The sequence below is a fragment of the Pocillopora damicornis genome, chromosome 13 (assembly GCF_964200805.1).
Source record: "Pocillopora damicornis chromosome 13, jaPocDami1.2, whole genome shotgun sequence".
NCBI lineage: Eukaryota > Metazoa > Cnidaria > Anthozoa > Scleractinia > Pocilloporidae > Pocillopora > Pocillopora damicornis.
Genome location: NC_142682.1, coordinates 4341206 through 4362997, shown reverse-complemented (window position 1 = coordinate 4362997; position 21792 = coordinate 4341206). Strand labels below are relative to the sequence as shown.

The 21792-nt window shown below is 38.6% G+C and overlaps 2 protein-coding genes and 1 long non-coding RNA gene across 3 annotated transcripts; all 3 read left to right on the top strand.

The window, feature by feature from the left end:
• The first annotated feature begins 714 nt into the window (after window positions 1-714).
• On the top strand, window positions 715-9775 carry LOC149035059 (zinc metalloproteinase nas-15-like). Its single transcript, XM_089192140.1, has 5 exons — window positions 715-878; window positions 1335-1458; window positions 7356-7447; window positions 8122-8205; window positions 9301-9775. Exons 1-5 carry the CDS (start codon window positions 746-748, stop codon window positions 9495-9497), a joined length of 630 nt encoding a protein of 209 aa, XP_089048266.1. The 5' UTR covers window positions 715-745; the 3' UTR covers window positions 9498-9775.
• Window positions 9776-9945: 170 nt separating this feature from the next.
• On the top strand, window positions 9946-11379 carry LOC149035058 (uncharacterized). The gene is made up of 3 exons (XR_016182491.1): window positions 9946-10074; window positions 10413-10536; window positions 11268-11379. It is a non-coding gene; the product is annotated as an uncharacterized LOC149035058 (long non-coding RNA).
• A 1920-nt stretch (window positions 11380-13299) lies between these two features.
• On the top strand, window positions 13300-21081 carry LOC113667404 (blastula protease 10). The gene is made up of 9 exons (XM_027183221.2): window positions 13300-13469; window positions 15020-15196; window positions 15707-15830; window positions 16692-16783; window positions 17392-17475; window positions 18506-18648; window positions 19089-19170; window positions 19698-19757; window positions 20693-21081. Exons 1-9 carry the CDS (start codon window positions 13400-13402, stop codon window positions 20806-20808), a joined length of 948 nt encoding a protein of 315 aa, XP_027039022.2. The 5' UTR covers window positions 13300-13399; the 3' UTR covers window positions 20809-21081.
• Window positions 21082-21792: the final 711 nt, after the last annotated feature.

Genomic DNA, 21792 nt, shown 5'->3' with positions numbered 1-21792 from the left:
ATTGCGAATGATTTTCTGAGTAGCCTGGAAAGAAGTGGTTATTATTTTAAGACGCAAATTTCTAAAGATGTCAATGGAGTTGCGGCTATTTCTCTTGTTTTTTTAATGGGTATTCACGATGACTTTCCAAGTCCCCAATGGACATATTTCAGCTGTAGCAGGTGCCATTTTCCTCGCACAAAGGAATGTGTTTGATTTTGCCAGTAATTTCAGCGCACTGCACTAGTACGATGATCACGCGCTAAAAGCAATTGAAATAAAGTGTTACACTTTGTCTCACAATGCAAAACAGAAATGCAGTGTTTAAAATGCTGTTTAAACGTGGATTGACAAATGACAGCTACAGAGGAGTCAACTACAGTAACAGGAATTTGCTTATAGTCGAAAACAATATCAAACTGAAGACTTTTGTTACGCGCAGGTGAGTTGACAAATGTTTCCATAAAATCTCAACTCTGAGTAAGCCCTTCACTCTGTTCTAACTAGAACAAGATCACCATGAAGTGGCTTGGTACTATTTTGATTTTTGGAGTGGTCCTTGTTGCATCAGAAAACGCTGACGGTAAGTTTTTGTTTTTTCAAGCATGGAAGTTAGTTTTTGTATGAAAAATATAAAGTTTTTGTTGACGTTTTTAATTCATGACTTTATTCAGAAAACGTATCCAAAGCTTCTACCATATATTTAAATAAGTATAATTGTAAAAGCTTTATCGGCATCGATGATCCAGATGTCTACGAAGGAGACATGATCTTAGATCCAGATCAACGCATGGCGATTGAACTTGGGTTGGATGTGGACAATCCGTTTGGAAGAGGCTCCACTATAAATCGACAGTGGCCTGGTGGTGTGATGCACTATGTCATTGACTCTAGTCTCTGTAAGTTCGTCATTAGTGTGTTCTAAAAACAAACGAGAAATAGTGTGAAGTGTGAAATCGTATTCTTCCTTTACGATTTTAAAGTGGCAAATAGTGGTGTGTCCGTCGCACACGTGTTATATCTATTGTGATAGACATAAGTTTGAGTGTAAATTGGTGGGGTAAAACAAACTCGTGGTAAGTAAATGTAGAACGAAAAGTTGAACGTAGTAAGTAGAACAGAACGTTCTATCAATAGGGCCAGATAAAAGACAGTTCAATTATTCAAAAACGAGATCATTCCCAAATAAATTACGACCCCATTCCGTAGCAGGAAACAAACAAAATGGTAAGAGATTAGCGCAGTAAAAGCAATATAACTGTTCTGAAAAAACCAGAGCAATGATCAATTGCAACAATTCAGAAATATCCTTTCTTAACATAAAATACACATTTTCTTCTGACCCATAATTACAGCAAGTGACTCCCGCGCTATGGCGGCGATTAAGGCAGGAATGGAACAATGGACAAAGAACACTTGTATCCAGTTCAAGCCGAGAACAACGGAGTCTAGCTATGCGAACTTCAAACTAGGCAAAGGGTGTGTATATATATATATATATATATATATATATATATATATATACACAGCAGCATTATGCATGCTCACTAGTTTTTCTAGTTTGAGCACTCTGGCATGGCTTAAGTGATCCCACATGTGTGAGATCACTTGGGGTGGCTATATTGCCTTACCTCCATCCTAGCATCAGCACTGCACTGATGAGGCCCAGAAGGCCGAAACAGTACTGAAAGCTTCTCGGCCTCTTGGGTAAGGTTAAAAGGCTTATGAAAAGTTTATTTTCCTTGCTTTTGCAGCAATTGGTCAACATGGACAGCCAGGAAAGTGAAAATATCAGCCAGTTTACTACAGATAACTCGACAGCGAATCCAGGAGACGTCGTAGACGCAAGCGTGGTAGAAGGTTCACAGTCCTGGGGCGCAGACGTGGAAATCGAAATCCCTGAGGTACTAAAAAATCTGGAAAATAAGGGTGTGAAATTTCAGGCCGTGCCTTTTTTGAATGCTCCTAGTCAAAGTAGAATCACGAAGGATCGCTCTATTTATTTTAGCGTTGATACAACCGTCACATCGCAAATAATTCTCGAAGCTTTTGACGCGGCAGAAATCGATATTGACGCTATCACCGGAATCCAGAGAAAGGCGTCCAATAGATCTTGGATCGTGACTTTTAAGAGCCGTGCAGCTAAAGAAGCCGCTCTTGAAACACCTTTTGTCGTGATTGCCGGTCTCAAAGTGTTCCTGGGCGACTGCGAAAATCGTTTGGTCCTCGTCAAGATCCATGAAGCCCCCGCTGAACTACCCGACACTGCCGTGATTGGCCGACTCAGCCACTACGGTCGTGTCCTTTCATTTCGGCGCGACAAAATTGCACAACATATCGAGAATGGAGTAAGAACGGCTCGAATGGCGCTACATCGAACTATCCCTGCCAACATCAACATAGCTGGTGAACCTATCAAAATATGGTACCCAAATCAGCCAAAAGCTTGCCGGAATTGTGGAGCTACTGACCACATGGCCAAAGACTGCTCTGCAGTCCGTTGTTTTAATTGTGAATGCCCTGGGCATCGAGCTCAAGAATGTAAAGACTCGCCAAGATGTTCCGTTTGTTTAGCGGACAACCATTCCATGCCTCAATGCCCCTTCCTGCTCTTCAGCGCGAACGTCGATAGTGAGCCAACGCCACCTAAAACTGAAAAGGAAAAGAAACAAGAGCGAGCCCAGCGCGCCAAGGAAAGAGAAGAAAGGCAGAAAAAACTACAACAACAGAGAGAACAACAGCGACAACAAGAAGAACAACAGAAATTACTAGAAAAGCAGGAACAGCAAGAACAACAGAAACAACAAGATCAAGAGAAACAACGAGAACAACAACGCGACGAAGGTAGAAGAGAACGACCAAGAGAACGAAGAGACGAGCGAGGGAGGGACGATCGAGAAGAACGAAGAGATGACCGGAGAGACGACAGAAGAGAGAGAGATAGAAGCGATCGAGATTATTATCGCGGCCGCGATGGCCGCGATAGATCTTCCCGCCGTGACTACTCTGGCTCCGAAACTGATGATGATGGATGGGAGAGAGTTAAACCTAGGAGAAGGCGGTACAGATATTAATTTTTTATTTATATTCAATGAGTAAGCTTAAAATAATTTCTCTAAATGTGCGAGGACTCGGGTCCTCCAGTAAAAGTCGGAAAATTATTCAAGAATTAAATTATTCAAACTGTGACATAATCCTTTTACAAGAAACACATGTCTCATGCAAAAAACAAGCGGAGGAATTCGAAATACTCTGGCGCGGCAAATGTCTGTGGTCCTTCGGGACTGGCAGGTCTGCCGGTGTTGCCATCCTCTTTTCTCTAAACTTTCCAGGCAAAATTATCCGTTTTTTGACCGATTCCGAAGGAAGAATATTGAGCTTACTCATTGACTACTATAATTCTAAACTAAATTTAGTAAACATTTACTCTCCCAATACTATTTCGGATCGTAAAAGTTTTTCTCTTGTCTGCACAATTACTTTCTCCCCCAAGGGGACCTAGTGATCGGGGGAGACTTTAATTGTGTGGACAATGTCCTAGATAAATTAAATTGTTCCGCCATCCTATTGTCTGATCAAAAACTTCTCCGATCCCTTTGTGCTGACTTCTCACTTACAGACATTTGGCGCAAAAACAACCCGCGCAAAGTAACTTTCACCTGGTCTAATAAAGACCATACCCAGGCATCTAGAATTGACCGCTTTCTCGTCGCTAAAGGCTTAACCCTAGCAACGAAATGTAATATTCTTCCATGCGTATACGACCTATCCGATCATGACTTTGTAAAAATTGAACTAACGACTAACCCCTCTAATCACGGTCCTGGAATTTGGAAGTTCAACAGCTCTTTACTCTCAGATGTAGAATTTAAAAACATTATGTCAAAATCGATTAACAACTTTAAGCTTAAAATCCCCGAATTCGCCTCCCTCCGCGAATGGTGGGATGCTCTAAAAATTGAAATCCGCAAAACAAGTATTTCATACTGTATCCGTAAACAGAGAACAGCAAATGCCACAAGAATCCTAATTACTAAGCAATTAACCCATGCTAAAAACGCTTTACATTCTAATCGCTTAAATAACCCAGGTGTAATTAGCGATTTGGAAAGCCAATTGTCCTCTCTGATCTCGAAAGAAGCCGAAGGAGCTAAAGTCCGCTCCCGAGCACAATGGTTCGAAGAAGGTGAGAAACCAACACGCTATTTCTTCCGTCTGGAGAAAAAACGAGCTGACATGAATAGTTTTGAATCTTTTTTTGACGAGAACGGTGTTCTCAGAAATTCTCAAAATGATCTTGAAAGAATTTTAACCAATTTCTACAAGAATTTATTCACCCAAGATCCTCTTGATATGCGAATTCAAACTGAAATAATTGACGGCCTCGAATTTTCACTGACTGATTATGAGCGCAATCTATGTGAAGGCCCTTTTTCTAATAAAGAATTACTTACTGCATTGGAAGGCCTTCAGACCGGCAAGTCACCCGGTTCTGATGGTCTCCCAACAGAATTTTACTCGTGTTTTTGGAACGATTTGAGCGAATCTCTCCTTTCTGTTTTGAACGAGGCCTTTCTTGCTGGCTCCCTCGCGGATAGCCAGTACGAGGGCCTCCTACGACTCATCCACAAAAAAGATGATCGACGCCTCGCAAAAAATTGGCGCCCAATTTTCTTGTTAAACACTGACTACAAGTTAGCATCTAAAATCATCACTGAACGATTGAAAAAAGTCATGAACTCCATCGTGCATTCAGACCAAACGTGCGGCGTGGTCGGCCGCACTATCTTCTCAAATTTGGCCTTACTTCGTGATGCCCTCGACATGATTGACAAAACTAATGAACCGGGTATTCTCATTTCCTTAGATCAAGAAAAAGCTTTTGACCGAGTTGACCACGAATTCATGATGAGAGTATTGCGTAAATTTGGTTTCGGCCCCTCCTTTTGTGGGTGGGTCGAACTATTTTATTCTAAAGCCTTCTCTAGAATCATTGTTAATGGCTCCCTGTCCCCCCCTGTCCACTTAAGAAGAGGGGTGAGACAAGGATGCCCATTATCTCCTCTCCTTTATGTGCTAGTTTCAGAAGTATTATCAACGCAAATCCGTAATTGTAAAGATATTGAAGGTTTCCTGCTCCCCGGAGCAGGGGGCCTTCAATATAAAATATCCCAGTACGCTGACGATGCTACTTGCATCTTAAAATCCGAAAGATCTCTTTCTTCACTTCTCCGAGTCGTATCAAAATTTGAACAAGGATCTGGCGCTAAACTGAACACGTCCAAATCTGAAGCAATGTGGTTAGGAAAATGGCGAACTAGAATTGAATCTCCCTATGGCCTCAAATGGGTCACTAAAATGAGAGTGCTTGGTGTTTACTTCTCAAACGGCCTCGTCAATGTCGACGACGACAATTGGCGGGCCAAATTAGACAAACTAAGTTCGGTTCTAGATCTTTGGAAACAAAGAGACCTGTCTTTTATCGGTAGGACCTTAATTGTAAATACTTTAGGCGCAAGCCGTTTATGGCACGTTGCTAAAGTCATCCCCCCACCCCGTTGGGTGCACGATAGCTTTAAGTCGATCATTTGGCCTTTTATCTGGAGAGGAAAAATGGAAAATGTTAGTCGCGATCGCTGTTGTGCGCCCCCATCATCCGGGGGCCTCAACGTCGTTAATTTTAAAGCTAAGTGCGCTAGCCTGCGCCTTTCTGTTTTTTCCAGTTTAAGAGATGACTTTGGCACATCCAAATGGCATTACCTAGCTCGATATTTTTTAGGACATAAGCTAACTATTCTAGATCCCCGTTTTTCTTTTCCCACCAATTCTGCTCCCTCTTCCTTCCTTCCTTCCAATTACTACCGCCTTTGTCTAGATAATTTCCGTACCTTGCATCAGAAAACTGGTGCCTTACCTGATTTACTCACCGGTAAGAATTTATATCTTTTGTTGCTTGACCCCGTCTGCGTTGCACCCCGGTGCTCCGGTTTTTGGGCGTCTGCTATGGACCGCCCCATCAATCGTTGGGCCTGGGTGTGGCGCAAGTCTCGCCTAAAGCTAATTGAAAACAAGAAGAACGATCTAATTTGGCTATTGATCCATAGAATGATCCGCGTAAGATATCTCCCTAAGTCTTGGGGATACATCAATAATGACAAATGCGCGATCTGCGGAAAAACGGAAACTATTGAACACTGCTTCTTGGGATGTCCCAGAGTTGTGAAAGTCTGGGACCACTTCTCCCCCCTTTTCCGTGCTCTACTCGACTCCCCCTTCTCTATCTCCCCTACATCTATCTACTACCCTTTTTCCCTAGACAAATCTACCACCGCTATATCCTTATCTAACTTTCTCAAGGCAACTATCATATATTGGTGTTGGCTTGCCAGAAATAAAGCTACCTTCGAAGGTTCTCTTTTGAGTTCCAACGCGATTATAGACTTAATTAAGAAAGATGTCCAACTCAGAATTCTTAGTAACGACACTGATACCTTAAGGAATTTTTGGTCTTTTAAAAACGTACTTTGTTCGGTCGACGCTGGTAAGCCCATCTTCTTCCCCTCTCTTGCTCCCCCCTGAACCTGTGTATATAATAAAATTTGTTAAATCTCGCCCATGAGGGGTGCTTACTCCGGGCTACAGGCCCGCGCGCTGTTTGCGCCCCACATGGTCTGAAATATCTCTTTGTAAATAGTAAATAGAAAACTTTTAAATAGAACTTTGCTACCTCTTACAGGTGGGCGCTTACTCCGGGCTGTTATAGCCCGTGCGCTGTTCGTGCCGCCTGTAAGAGAAAATATCATTAGTTAATTGAGACCTGTAATTACCTAAATAACTCATAATTTAATTCGAATACTTTAATCAATTAGAATTGTAAATAGATATCATTGACGAAATAAAACTGCCTGGTCTCCAGGCTTTTATTTAAAAAAAAAAAAAAAAAGTACTGTCTGCAGTTAGTTATATATATATATATATATATATATATATATAAATCTTTAATCAAAGCAAAGCGATGGTGAAGAATGAATTGAAAATTCCAATTTGAAAACTCCATCTCGAAACAGAAAGCAATACAAAAAGTAATCCTTAACAACCTTCACATCTTTGTGACTTATTCTCTCCTTTCAAATGCAAACACGTTTCTGGGTTTTTGAATCTATTTTAAAAGTCATTTGCGACGACACAAAATGACGCAAAACGTCCTTGTTCCCTGTTTAGTCTAACGAGATATGGTGTGTGATATTCCGTGGCAGTGTTGAGATTTTCTGATATGTTGTTGAAGTTCATTATGTTGGTCGATTATTGAGAACTACTTCATGAAAATTATATGGCTGCGCTAACGATTTGAACCATTGATTCCAAATTTTTTCCAGGTGTTCATCATATGTTGGGAGGACGGGACGCAAACAAGACATTAGCCTTGCTCGTGGATGTTGGTACACTGGAATTGTCGCCCATGAAATCGGTAGGTGATCCATAAGTCTTGTTCTTAATAGCTCTTGTTCTAAAATAGAATATGGATGGAGCCTTTCAGGGCAACTGAGCTGTGACACAAACTAAATGACCACTTAATGTACAAAAAATTCGATCAAAAGTACTATCAGCATTGATTTTGGTTTCGCCTTAAGTGACCGTTTAATACAGGTTGGCGACAATGGGAAAAAAGTCGTTGGGACTCAGTAAAGGGTAGTCGCAACCGCTTAAAAGAGGTGGAAATTACACTGTTTAAGGGGAAAGAATTTCGGGACTTTAACAAATGACCCCTTTATACAAGATGTCCGCTTAATATGGTGCCGCGTAACATAGGTTTGACTGTATTTCGCGTATTAATTCCCTGCTACGAAAACAATATCATAATGTATTATAACATTTTTGGTTAGTTAACGAAGCGGGATATGAAACAGCCACTAATTTTCGAGAAGTATAATTCCGAACCTTGGCCAGGAACATTGTAAGTTGATACCATAATGTTGTTGTGTATGCGGCAAGGGTTTGGTAACTGCTCCATGTAGGAGTACTGATACTTGTGTCGACTTCAAAATTTCTAAGAAAGTATAACAAACTTAGGCAAAAGGCAAACTTCCTTTAATTCAAATTAAAACATGCAACGATGATAAAGAAACGAAAATCTTTTCCTAGGTCACGCTTTGGGCTTTTACCATGAACAATCCAGACCTGACAGGGATGCCCACGTCACAATTATGTGGGACAACATAATGGAGAGTAAGTAACTACATTACTGTGCAAAAGTAATACAAAGAATTGTTGTCGAATATCATGCTTTAGCAAAAACCAGAAAAGTGAATACTGCTTTTCATTCCCGCTGATTGGCTATTTCGGAAGTGAGTAGCAAGTACTATTCACCCCAAGTAGCCGAAGAGGCAATTCGAGCGTCAAAAGTAAATGTCCGACCATTATTTCGGTATATTGAGACAAATAAACTGTTTCTGAGGTGTCTGTTTGGTATTTACTAAAACAATTATTCAAGAATAAAAATAAGTTATCACTTTTCACCTCCACTTCGATGAATATTATTCTTCCCAGATAATGCGGAAATACGGCGATATATCGCGAAGTGAACCGAGACGCTAAAAAGCTGAACGCTATGACATTCCCTCGATATCTCGGGAATATCTTTTAAGCATAATACCACTACAACGACGCAATGTAAAACGCGGGACACGTCATCACGATATATAGGTCAAGCGAAATACCGCTGCTGCGATTTCGATATATCCATCTAGTGATGTATCGCCAAAGCGGTTCATCTTTCGGAGAGAAATCTGTGCCCTTTGTATTTAGTTCGAGCAATATTCAAAAGCGTCCCTTCCCTTAGGTTATACGAAAATTAAACCTTTACTTTCAATGTCATAAAAAAGCAATATAAAGTGACAGCGTGGTCAAAAGGTAATCACGATTAGGTGGCATAATCATGTGTTCCATATTTATAACGGAAAAAAATACATATTGAAATCATTACGCGGAGATTCCTTTTAAGACCACAAGAAATCCGTAAAGCTTAGTTAGTCAAAATGGAACCTTATTAGACCCGAATTTCAGCTGATAAATACATTATAAAAGACTCCTAATATAGGATAGAGGTAAAAAGCAAATTATTAAATACGTTTTAAAAACGTTAACAAACTCAACAATTTACGCCTCTTAAGATTTCTTCTTTCACTCTAATCAGTTTCAAAGTCGTTCCCTACACAAGAAATGTGGCACAAAACTGCAGAGCCCGGAAAAAAGGAAACCATAAATACTGATTGTAAAAAAAATTTTCCTAATGACGAAAACTTTATTCATTTATGTTTTCAGAGAACAAGTTCAATTTCAAGAAGTACTCCAAATCCACTATTGATTCTCGCAAAACCCCGTATGATTACGGAAGTGTGATGCATTATGGAGGAAGAGCTTTTTCCAAAAACGGATTACCAACAATCGTTCCTAAACAATCCAACGTACGTCGCACAAAAACTTTGTTTAATATACAATATTCAATGAAATTAGTATAATCTTTGCCTCAAAGTTACTTTTACTGATCGTATTATCAGATAGCATTACCATACAGTGATAAAGATTGCAGTTGCGGCGAACTTTTCATGGGATATCGGTAATGCAGACAAAGTTAAAACAGGAGACTCTAAGATTTGACCTAAATGGGGCACCCAAGATGCAAAACCCCATGATACCAGAGATATAACTTTCCCACTGTTTGCATTAATAATAACGATAGAGAAACGGCGAATTTGCACTTTGTTGTTGTTGCAGTGTAAGAGTAAATACGCGAGAACTTTCGTGCGAATGACTGTCTGCCGCGTATTTCTGTTCAAACGTTTAAAAGGAATCCTCATTTAAAGTGACTGACTCGAAATTTAAAGTTCGTCGAAACAACAAGCGTCCCGATTATTTGAATTACTTTATTCGCCATACATCTTGATCTCATTAGTGAGTTTTGTAAAAATTTTAACATGACTTGTATCAGGTTTTGGTCAATATCTTCTTTTTCACAGGTTAAGATTGGTCAGAGAAAAGGCATCAGTAAAATAGACGCTCAGCAGATGAATCTCCTCTACAGTCAGCAATGCTCAGGTAGTGTTGCAATGTGATTAGCCAATTTGTCGTTGTCGATAAGAGCACAGACAGTAGCTGCTCGCGTCAACGTGTCACGCAATGGTCACGCACTGACCTCGTTAGTCCACAATATTTTGACTGCCGTGATGACGAATATCGTTGTCAATAAGAATACACACCATGCTAAACCACTGTAATTTGCAAAATCGCATCACGGCCAATGGCTTACGCCAGTGAGAAGCTGTAGTTTGCGCGGTTTAGCATTATCATATCACGTTTAAAATTGTGTGAATCGATGAACGGCCTGTTGCGGTTTTCTTAAGCTAATATCTACTTCATCATCGTTTTTGTGATAGGTGGCAGTAGCTGTGTAGACAAAAACACGAATTGCCCTGGTTGGACCAAATATTGTTCCACTAACAACTATGTGAAACAGAACTGCAAGAAATCGTGCAACATGTGTTCATAAACTTCACAAAGGTAAAACAAAAGGGTACGTTGGACTTTAAGTCATATTTAATGTTCATGTTTTGAAATTGCCTTATAAGGGTAGAAATGTAAAATACATCTATGATGACTATATGCATACTTAATTAGCGGATGTGTATCTCCCTATGTAAGATTAAAAGAACTCTACAAGCGTTCTAGATATATTGTCATGAGCATGACTGGCTACGCTACTCGCTAAATATCCGTGATAGCAAGTATGTGAAGTGAGTAGCCAAACAGTGTACGGTTGTAAACAAAATGAAATAAAAACACCAACCTGCATTGTCGATAAGTTTTCCACGTCTGATAGATTTACACTAAAAACAATTAGATTATTTGTTCTCGATTACTTCGCAAGGCAGCTGATTCGAGCTTCGCCTTCATCAACAATCACGCGATAGAGATCTTGAGCCTATAATCCTATTCAAGGAAGAATAGGCTATGACAAATGTAGGCATATGAGGTTGTTAAAAGGTGTAAATACTATTTAATCCTTTTGTAGCCTTCAGTATTGTTTGCTATGGTAGAATAAAGGTGATATAAGCGATTTGTTCCAAATGAATATACTTAAGGCAAAAATTAAAGTCTCTTTTCCAGTTCAGTAATTGTTTATTCCGCGATACACTAAATGGCTTCAGCCAGGGCCAGGATCAATAGAGAACCAAGTATAAATCTTTTTCAGCATCAACCTTTTTTTTTTTTTTTTTTTTTTTTTTTTTCAGGCTGATTGAAGCTGGATGTAATGTCGCTCAGTCATTTATGTGTGCCCATCTATCCAATGAATGAGAATAAAAGTAATTTACCATAAAGTGAGTAATTCTGCGTTGCGATCAATTGAGCATGCGCTTTTTTAAAGAGCAAAGCCAAAGGTGCAAACATAAAACTCTTTGTTCGAAAATTCGGTTCATCCGAAGAAAGTTATTGCTTTCACATTTTGGCTCCCAACATTTAAACAAACAAAGCAAAAAAATACATCAAAACTGATGAAAAAGTAAAACAAAAATACTTGAGAAAATACGAAAAATTAAAAAAAAAAAACTCAAAATGAAACAAAACCAAACCAAACCTCATCATAACTCGATTCTCCTTCTTTAATAGCATTCCTCTGAAAAGGTCTCTGAGAATATTTCCTTTTGGCTAGTTTCGTCTGCTCAAACAGTAAGCAGCTTTTGTATTGGTATTCCCAATTAAAATAAGAATTTCATATAAAAAAAACCCGGCAAATTAAGCAGTGGAGGATGCAGTTATCTACACAGAAATATCAGTATTTTGGTTTTTACTCGACACTTTGTATTTTAAATAAACGCAATTAGTCTTCCTTATAATCATAACCGAGAAAGATGTATCGAACAAGACTGTTGTTATGATAAATTTATTTGACGGTTTTTATTTGAATTGCACACTAAATCACAGGAATTGTTATTTAGTTCAAATTTACATGTTAGTTGGATACATCATGCTACTTGTGAAATTGTCGGAGAGCGCCCTAGTGGGAATAAAGTTTCTGAGTTGTACAACGTCGTAAAAAATCAAAAAAGGCCCCTCGATTTTTAGATTGTAGTGGAATCATAAGAAAGAAATAGAGGATCCTTTATAAGTATTATATTTAGAAAAAGCCCCAATTTCACTTTAGCTAAAAAAAGTGGAAAATATCCAAAGTAAAATAACAGGCTGCCATAACTAGTTTTCTCATTTTGCTTTTTTTCCCGTTTTTATTGTCGCTTAAAGTAATTGTTATCAGCACTGTAAGCACATGGTTTTGTGTTGCTTCCTCTAACTTAGCATTCCCTCAGGCTTGTTTAGAAGGTTCCGGCCTTTCATCAAACTGTTTCCCCTCAAGTTTTTCGCAATACCATTGCTCATACCTAAAAATAGGCTATGCTCTGAGTCTACGGATGTAGGTCAGAAAAAAAGGGAGTGTGGTCAAATACTCGTATCTTATTTGTATTGATATCTAGGGCTTCTTAACCGCAATTTCTCTATAAAGCGGCGGGAAAAGAGCACTGTCAGGTTTAAGTGTTGATTAATTGTTGAAGAAAGAGCAAAAAACAAACAAAAAGGAAACAACGGGAAGATAATTTAAAAGACGTCATATCACCTATAGGATAGCATGTCGATGAAATTAGAGCTGGATTAGACGAATTGAATTGAGATATCGATCTTTTAGTAAGGCGTGTTACGAACATAACTTATCTAGCAGTCTGTTCTGAAAAGACAGTTATCACCAAGTTTAGTTAACGTAACACTCATCTTGCGTAAGTTTGTCGCCCGTCCAGTTTCCGCCGCAATCTTGACTTGTTGATATCAACTTCATGATGTAAGTGCTAATGTTCCCACGGTCTTCTTGCGCATTCCAGTGGACCGGAGATGTTTGCTCTGATACACTTGCGACGCTAGAATTTGTTGATGAAATGTAGTTTAAAGGAAATACTGTGCGTACGAAATTTCCCGCTATTCTGTATTCAAGCACAGTCAAAAACGTTTGACCTCTCGAAATCGAAAAGTTTGTCTAAATTTGTATCGCTAAAATACTAATAAATACAAAAAAAGTGTAGCTAAAAGAAAGCAGAACGACCTAATAAAATATTGATGAATAAAATATAATTCTTGATTTGTAGGATACTGTCCATCAATTTTTGGCCCAAATAGAAATATTGCTTATACCGAAACGATAAATTTGCAGTTTCCTGTATATGCATTAGTGGGCATCAATATTAGCTATTGTCGATACCAGCCTGTAACTGGTTGACACTCTATATAAATTCGAGATGCGGCCTTGAGATTTCACTTTAAGACTACGCTGTATTTTCAACAGATTTTCACAGGTATACAGTTTAAGTTAAACTGACTCGACATGAAGTGGTTGGTAACTCTTGCGTTGTTCAGAACAGTTCTCTGCGCACCACATGGCCATACTGCTGACGGTAAGCTTGAGGAATCACAAATACTGTAGAAAATGTCAAATCTGTCATCATGAACATAATTTTATCATTAATTTTTTAACCCTAGGGGTTTTGGTCAGTAACATCTCTTTAATGAACAGTATTAACATTAAGACCATCAAGTTATGCGAGGTTAAAAGGTTGAAATGACCTCCACTTCTCAAAATAACTAAAAAAACTTATAGTCTAAAAGCACAGGGAAGTTCTATGAGAGTAGACAAGCCAGATGTGTTACGGATTATTGTTACAACCTCGCTGAATAATTGTCTAGGACACTAACGCATCTGTTTACATATCTTAAAAATGGCAACTGATCGAACCTGCTCTCATTAAGCAAGCGAGAAAACAAGTCAAAGATATCCATTGTTTTGCTCGGTTTTTTTTTTTTTTTTGCTTTTTGTTTTTTTTAACTATAGAGATATAGAAGGATTCATCAGAAATTATCTCAAAAGAACTCGTCGCACATGTTTATTTCTTATGTTAATACAAGCTGATACTGGAATGATCTGCCCCAACGGTATTGCTCATGTGACACGCGTACATGGGCATAAACATAACTGTCGGATTTAAGTAGTGTTGACTCCCAAAAGTCTACGGCAAACCAGTTGGATGATGATAATGATAATGGCTAGTGAATTTGAATTTCATCCTGCAAGCGATCGGGAAAATCTGGTTGACTTCCTGCACTTCACTTAGTTTCACGTCCAATCTACGTGCGGCACTTACATCTTTCGCTATAAAAATAATCATACCGATCACTCAAATCCCTATACAAACAACTTCAATTCAAAGTGCGACTAAAGTAAAAAAAAATATATACAAATATATAAATTCCCTTAAGATTCGGGCTTGTACGTGCCATTCTAAAAGCAGTTCTTGTTTTCTTTCGAAATGACCGGCTGTCCCTCGTGTTTTATGTTGGGAGAATTTATTTCAAATTAATTCCAGGCCAAGACGAGATGACCTTCTTTGCGATATATCGAGGAAAGCGTGACAAGCGACATAGATTTTCAGCAAATCGCAATGTCAGCATTAAGTCTATTTACAAAGCGAAGGTGGCTTTCTGCTAAATGTTGCATCTCACGAGCAAACCAATCTTGCTTGTTTTTGGAACAAAATGAAGAGTAAGGTGGTTTGGTTAAAAGTTCAAGGACAGCCTGAATATTTGATTAGTTAATTCAAGTATTAGTTAAAACTGAAATATTAATCGATAGAGTTACACGGTCGGTATCTCTAAGGGTTGGAATGAGTAACACACCACGGATATCGCATATTTTCATCGGAATTTCCGGAAAGATATTAGATAGATCTATCGGAAGGAAAGACGATTTCTTTGCCCAAAAAATGCAGAAACTATCACATTCCTACTCAAACTGCTTAAAGGAAGACAGTTTCCCAAGCCATAAGGATATAAAAACAATAAGAGCAGAATTATTATAAGTCTTATTGTGAGGTCCAAGTCTCTGATATATCGCCTGCTATATCACGCGTTTAGATGAGATTAAGCTATCTTTATTTTCATCATTTTTCAGAAAATGAGGGTATTGAAAGCAAAATCCTAGTTGAAGGAGACATGCGTCTTACAAAAAAGCAGGTGTATAATATCGAACACGGACTGGATGTCGACAGCTCTCGAAAACGAGGCTCAATAGCAGATAACTCTCTATGGCCGAATGGATTGGTACCCTATGAAATCCACCCAAGTATAAGTAAGTTCATAGTAAGTCTGTAATTCTCTGTAATGGATTCTCTGTGACCCCAGGTATATTTATTTTCAAGGTTAACCCTTGGAAGTGCATCTAAATTGATACCCCCACCGTGGTACGAAGTTATAAGGGTGCGGTGGCGGTAGTAATGTCATCCAACATGGCGGGCTGTTTTTCCATTATAATTTTTGTCTCGTCATGCCCCCTTCCCCTCCCCTCCCCCTGTTTGTATGTCCAGGGTGAAGTGCACGTTTGGCTCTATAATAACGAAACAAAAATTATATGCTGAATTTCACACATATTTTGATTGTTTCTTACTTATGATCTATCGGATGGCAGACGCGTAGATGGGCTCACTATTTACAAATTTTTGTTTCGTTATTATAGAGCCAAACGTGCACTTCACCCTGGACATACAAAATCAACCTCTCCAGTTAGGTTTCACTCGACCTCTATCCACTTTGACACCAACAACTTCCAAGTCTCTGACCACCTGGTATATTTTGCTTTAAGGTGGTATTCCTCGCGCTGTGAATGCCATTAATCAAGGATTGACAGAATGGACTTCAAAAACTTGTCTCCGATTTAAGGAAAGAGAAGGTGAAAGGGATTACATCATTTTTGGCGATGGAGGAGGGTAAGTAAACGTCAATTGAACGTCACCGTATGAGTATTTTCTCCTCTGTGATTGGTTTGTTTCCAAGAGTTGTGAATGCATGGCTCATTTTTAAAATATGTTCTATTAGCGGTTCTCTGTCGAACGGCTCTCCATCTTTTGTGTATTTTAGAACAAGGTACCGATCCTTTTGGCTTTTTTAAAACTAAGAATAAAAAAAAAAGGAAAAAAAGGCATAAGAAGCATGTCTGTCCTCAAGAAAGTAGCGGCTGGATCTTACTACTAGAAAATCTTCTCCATGCATTTACACTCCGATTTGTGCAGAATAGAATTTGATCAGTTTGACGCCAGGCAAGAAGATATAATGTGTCAAGATAGGATACCCTTAAATTCCGAGATGATTATCCCGAAATTACAATCTCTGTTCTTGACGAAAAAACCATTAAGAATCCATAACCTTCCATACTGAATTTTATGGCCTATGCTATGCTAGCTAGGTAAAGATAAGTCCCCTTCGAATGACAGTTCAGGGTATGGAAATTCTGATTAGCTGTCACAGTTATCGCGAGGGTATTAATCTGACTTTTCCAGCTCAAACTATGGACTTACTGACCCGTTTCAGAAAAGGCCGTGCCGTCATAAGATTTAAGCTCCCGTCATTCCTACCCAACCAAACTTACTGCAATGCCATCAACATACGGGAGACTTCCTTGATACACGCGATGCAATAAAGAAAAGGTCCCAGCACGATTCTATTTTAATTTATTCAATAAAAAGCATTTTATTTCAGCGTTAAGCGAATACAGTTTTAGTGGATAGAGGATTGTTGATTTTTTTTTCTTTACATCTCCAGTATTGACTTTGTTCACTGTTTATAATTAGATGCTGGTCATATGTTGGTCGACGTGGAGGTCGCCAACCGATCTCTCTAAGTAACGGCTGTTGGTGGAGAGGAACTGTAACTCACGAAATTGGTAATTTTCATTTTTATCCTCGGTTTTAGTTTTTTATCACTGCTTTTTGTTATTTTTCTGCGACTTAAGGCAACAATAAACATTTAAAACAAAATCATTAATTAGAAAATCGATGAAAGGGTCTTTCTGTGTTACATCTATATTGGCCAAATTGTTCCAGAGCTAATAGTACTTAGAAACCGTTTCGAAGAGCGATTTTCAGAGAAGTCTGTTAGGCATAATTCTAATACGGAAAACTCAACTTAAGAAGAAGTTAAGCGCAACAGACAACTATATCTTTTCATGAAGGTCGGGTCAGGTCTTCTTTTTATTGTCCTATTCACGTTAATTTGAAATAATTGACTTGTCCTGATATTTTGGTATGAGTAGTGTTTGCAGCATACCTTAGGGCAACGCAGTATTTGGCAAATCTAAACCCTTTTCTTTTACACTGTTTGTAATGTTTTTCTATTGCATTTTATTTTCTTGGACTCTGCAGCATCCCCAAGTGTACAAACCCTCCTCATATTCAATGCTAGGTTAAACTGAGTTTCTTCCTCTTTGTGGAAATCTTGTGTCAATTAATTACAATTTGTCGTAATCGCAACCTAATTAAATTTCTTCTCCAGCTCATGCACTTGGTTTCTACCATGAGCAATCACGACCTGACAGAGACGAGTTTGTTACGATATTATGGGATAACATTGAAACAGGTACGTTATACTGCTGCTTTGGTTTAGGCAAAGATTGATAGTCAACAATGAGAAGTCTTATCGGGGTGAAAAATCCAATTAAAACTAACTTGGCAAATACAATAGTCGAGGACAAACAATACTCGCTGTGTGTGCCTGCTGTACAATAAAGAACAGGGTAATGTAAGTTGTAGGGTAGCCTTGTTGCCACGATCTTCTGAGATTAAGCCTTTGTTAGAAGATTTTTTCCTTTCCAAAATCATTTCTTTTTAAAAATTTTGTTAAGCATGTGCCCCGTTACAAAAGGCTCATGCAGATGCAACAAGGGTCCAACGCAGTCTTTAAGTATGTGCGGAGGAATATAAAAGCTGCTTGGCATCATATAGTTCCTTTGATCATTGCAGAACCATCTTTGAATCATCCCACCGCTTCTTATAATATGTCAGGAAAAAAATATACATATGTTTTTTATACAGTAGAGTACATATATATACTCGTTTTCAAAAACGTTGAAATTTTAAAAAATATATGAAATATATACGCGTTTTCTTTTTCCATTAAAAAGATTATATATGACATAATAAATTATAGGGACAATTTTACAAAAGGAAAGTACAATAGCTGTTGTCCAAATAACCAAAAAGTATAGAAGGAAAGAATCAGGATGTATGGTGATTGTTTATCTCACATAGAGCGTTTGGAACAACTCACACGAAAGAACCTGGCTGGTAACACCTTAATTCAAGTGAGAAAGCTATCTCGAGAAACACCTCCGATAGCGATACTTTTACGACATTTGCTGAATCAATTTTTTCAGTTTCCGCTCGTAAGAGAAAAAGTTGATTGTCTGTCACTGGTCATCACCTATGGGAGGTTTAATTCAATTGACCAGAGGTGGTCACCTTTAAGAGGTTCCATTTATAGCGATTTGACTTGGAAATTTGTGCTATTTTGAAAAAGTGGCTGCTAATGAGAGGTGGTCGCAAACGAGAGGTGGTCGCAGAGGGAGGGTCGACTGTATACGTAATTTTTATGTATTTTTTAATTTCAGACAAAGAGAGTAATTTTCGAAAATACAGCCGGTCAACGATTGATTCTCTTGGTACTCCATACGATTATGGGAGCGTGATGCATTATGGGGCATTTGCATTCAGCAGAAACAACCAACCAACAATAGTGGTTAAACAAACGGGGGTATGTAAAAAGCAAGGTTTTTAAAGTTCGTCAAACTGAGTAGTAAATGGAAGATCACTCGAAGTCAGTGCAGAGGTAAAGGGACATTTCCACCCCTAAACGCGACGTCAACTACAGAATCTTTCTTAGCTTGACTAACCAGAGTTTGATATGAAGAAAAATATTCATTTAATTAAATCTTTGATTATAAGGTTTCCCTATTATCAACTTTGTTACTGGAGCTTTCCCCGATTTCCGTGGTGTCTAACATGCCAACGCCACAATCACGACTAGTAGGTAAATTTTTTCTCCCTTCTCTGCCTCTCTTTCTGGAGCCGAGAGGCAAAATTGTCACCACATAGAAGTTTTGGTAGAGTTACCGCCACTTGGCGACCTCGACTCTCAATCGTGCAAAATTAATCGATTGCAGCTCACTTTTATTGTATACTTTCATCTCCTAGCAAAAAATTGGGCAACGAAATGGCTTAAGCCCTGTTGACGCAGAGCAAGCGAATCTTCTTTATCGATGTGGCCTACCAAAAGGTGAAACATTTGATAACGATATGAAATATGAGACAGGGAAAGATCTTATATCATAAATCTCTCATCATTATATGGACGATGAAATGGATATGTAATATTCTTTAAGAGTAAGACTTTTTCTCTCTTCTTTTGCTTCTTAATATTTTGCTTGTTCTTATTTATTTGTTGTTGTTGTTGTTTTTTTTTTTTGAAAGTCTTAAAACGCAGTAAAGTAGTATATCTATGTCAAAATAGGCGGTTAAGTTTTTTTTCCACATGATTTTTCCATTCTACCATATACAAACATAAAACAGCAGGATGTAAAGGTCTTGGGAAGAGCTTTGAATCGCTTAATTGTCCCAAGTTATTTCTGAGTGGTTCACGTATATCATGAGGTTTTAAGAGTACCTTCAACATGGCGGCGCGTCTTCGAAGGGATAAAGGTTTTGATCTCAGACAAAATACCACGTTATTGCCATTTAAACCTCATCGCAATATTTTTTTTAACATTCTACTGAAACTTTTCATATCTATATCTGTATCTGTAGAAACCACAACTTTGCCGCCAACAACTACTCAACCGCCAAAGACTACTCAACCACCAACAGGTAAACTTTGAAAACTGCCTCGATAAAAATTGTTCATCTCCCTATAACCTGGACACTATTGTTTGATTCAACTGATAGATCTTAACGAGAACAAGAATAAGTGTCTTGAGAGCTGAGGAGAATGTGCTGTCTTTTTGATGAAACATGCAAATAGTGAGACATTCTCGACTCATCGAATAATGATGAAAATTTGCAAACCTCTTCTTGTACTCTCCCTGTTATGGTCAGCTGGGGACGTAGAATAAGTTACACGTTCCAGACCGTTTCAGATTTTGCCGATATATTGGGAGATCGCCAGAAGTTTGTCTTGGTGGTTTGCAGACCCCAAGTTATTTGTGACTCGGGGGTGCTGGTCAAGTAATTTGACGACTAGCAGGAAACTAAAGCAATCACCGACACCGTATAAATAGGAGCGTCCGCCCTCTTCAGTGATCGCCAGTTATTGCAGAAATCTGGGACGGATTTTCCAGACTGTCGCCGACTATCCCAGACAGTCGAGAATGTGTTTGATTTCGATCGAGTTTTCATTTGTCGGAAAACTCTGAGACGGTTGGGAAACAATGAAATCCCCGATCATCTAAGATTTTAAGGGTAGGGCAGGAAATTTCCCAGGAGGGGAAGGGGAGTTGCTTTGGCCTTTCCTGTCTAAATTGGGGAGCATATACAAAAGGGCTGTCTTTCTTTCTGTGTGAGCTACAATAAGCCAAGTATTCCTCGCAAACTGACGCACAGCGCATGATACTTCTTGGAAATGTAGCTGATTTAAAAATATTTTGTTTTTTGTTTTGTATTGTTTTTTTTTAATAAGAGAACCCTGCCTCTTTTATGGGAAGGACATAATTGGAACTACTTTTATTATCTACCCACAGCATTAAAAAAACAACTCTTGATTAGATGTAAGCACCTAATAACTGAATTTTTTTTCTTCATCGTAGTGAGCTGCACAGACAACCTTTCCGCGAACCTCTGTAACATTCTGAAAAGTGCGTTTACTTGTGTACCCAGTTTCGTTTCCTCATACTGCGAGAAGACCTGTAACAAGCGATGCTAAAAGCTGTTAGAACTTAACGTGTCTCATTTCCAGAAATAAGAAATCAAAGAAAATATTTCCTCTATTTATTAAATTCTTTTTTTTTTCCACTCCTCTTGAAGTATTCTAACATGATGGTTTTCAGGAAGAAGACTAGTTGATATTGGACAAGTATAGAAAGTCAACAGCAAATTCTTCTAAGCATTTTGCGCTCATGGTTGTAGCGTTTTTAAGAAGGAATTGATATAAAATGTTTCTTTATTGATTATACAATAAAGTAAGGGCTTATCGGAAGGTTTGTGGGCTTCCTTTGATAAAAAAAAAATGCTTAATTTTTTTTAACAAAAATAAAATTTAAGGGCAAAAATGCACCTGAATATCCTGGGTGCTCTTGGATCATACGTGAGACATGATCCTAAAACTCTAATTCTTATAACTCCCCTTCTTCAGCGCGCTCCTTTTGTGCAAAAACCCCTTCAATATTTTCCTTGAAAGGGGATTCTTTGTTCCAGTCACGTAACTTTCGTGTCTTAAGATCTCAGGCGCAAGAATCATGAGAACAGCGCATTTGAATAACCACAAGCTGTTGCATGAGTTCATGTTGTATGTTATTGAAACTGGTTCAATAAAAGCGGCGCCCTAAAAATGGTTTGTCTTTAATAAAAGATCGACAGAACAGATATATTCAAAACTTCTATTCCTGACTTTCACCCACGTGACACTATCCTTGACAACGGTTGCTACCCGCCATCTTTGTGCCCCTTAAGCGTAAACAATCACAGAGAAGCGTGAAGTATGGTTCGTACAGTGAAGTTGTTGGATGTGGTTTTTAAAGCGGCGGAAAACATAAAGTAAGTTTCCATTCCATCCCCAAAATCGTTACAAACCAAGGACAAGAGCACGAAGAACGCACAAGAAATAAAAAGAAAACGCTGGATTGCGGCCATCAGTCGAGACGACACAAAAACAAAGAGAGTCCTCGACAGCGAGCGAGTCTGCGGTCGT

Excerpts from the sequence above, each read along its gene's own strand:
- LOC149035059 (XM_089192140.1), top strand. The coding sequence starts at position 746 with ATGATCTTAGATCCAGATCAACGCATGGCGATTGAACTTGGGTTGGAT. Across the intron at positions 1,459-7,355 it reads AACTTCAAACTAGGCAAAGG|GTGTTCATCATATGTTGGGA; the intron begins GTGTGTATATAT and ends AATTTTTTCCAG. Across the intron at positions 8,206-9,300 it reads GTGGGACAACATAATGGAGA|AGAACAAGTTCAATTTCAAG; the intron begins GTAAGTAACTAC and ends TTATGTTTTCAG.
- LOC113667404 (XM_027183221.2), top strand. The coding sequence starts at position 13,400 with ATGAAGTGGTTGGTAACTCTTGCGTTGTTCAGAACAGTTCTCTGCGCA. Across the intron at positions 15,197-15,706 it reads TGAAATCCACCCAAGTATAA|GTGGTATTCCTCGCGCTGTG; the intron begins GTAAGTTCATAG and ends TTTTGCTTTAAG. Across the intron at positions 19,171-19,697 it reads TCGATGTGGCCTACCAAAAG|AAACCACAACTTTGCCGCCA; the intron begins GTGAAACATTTG and ends CTGTATCTGTAG.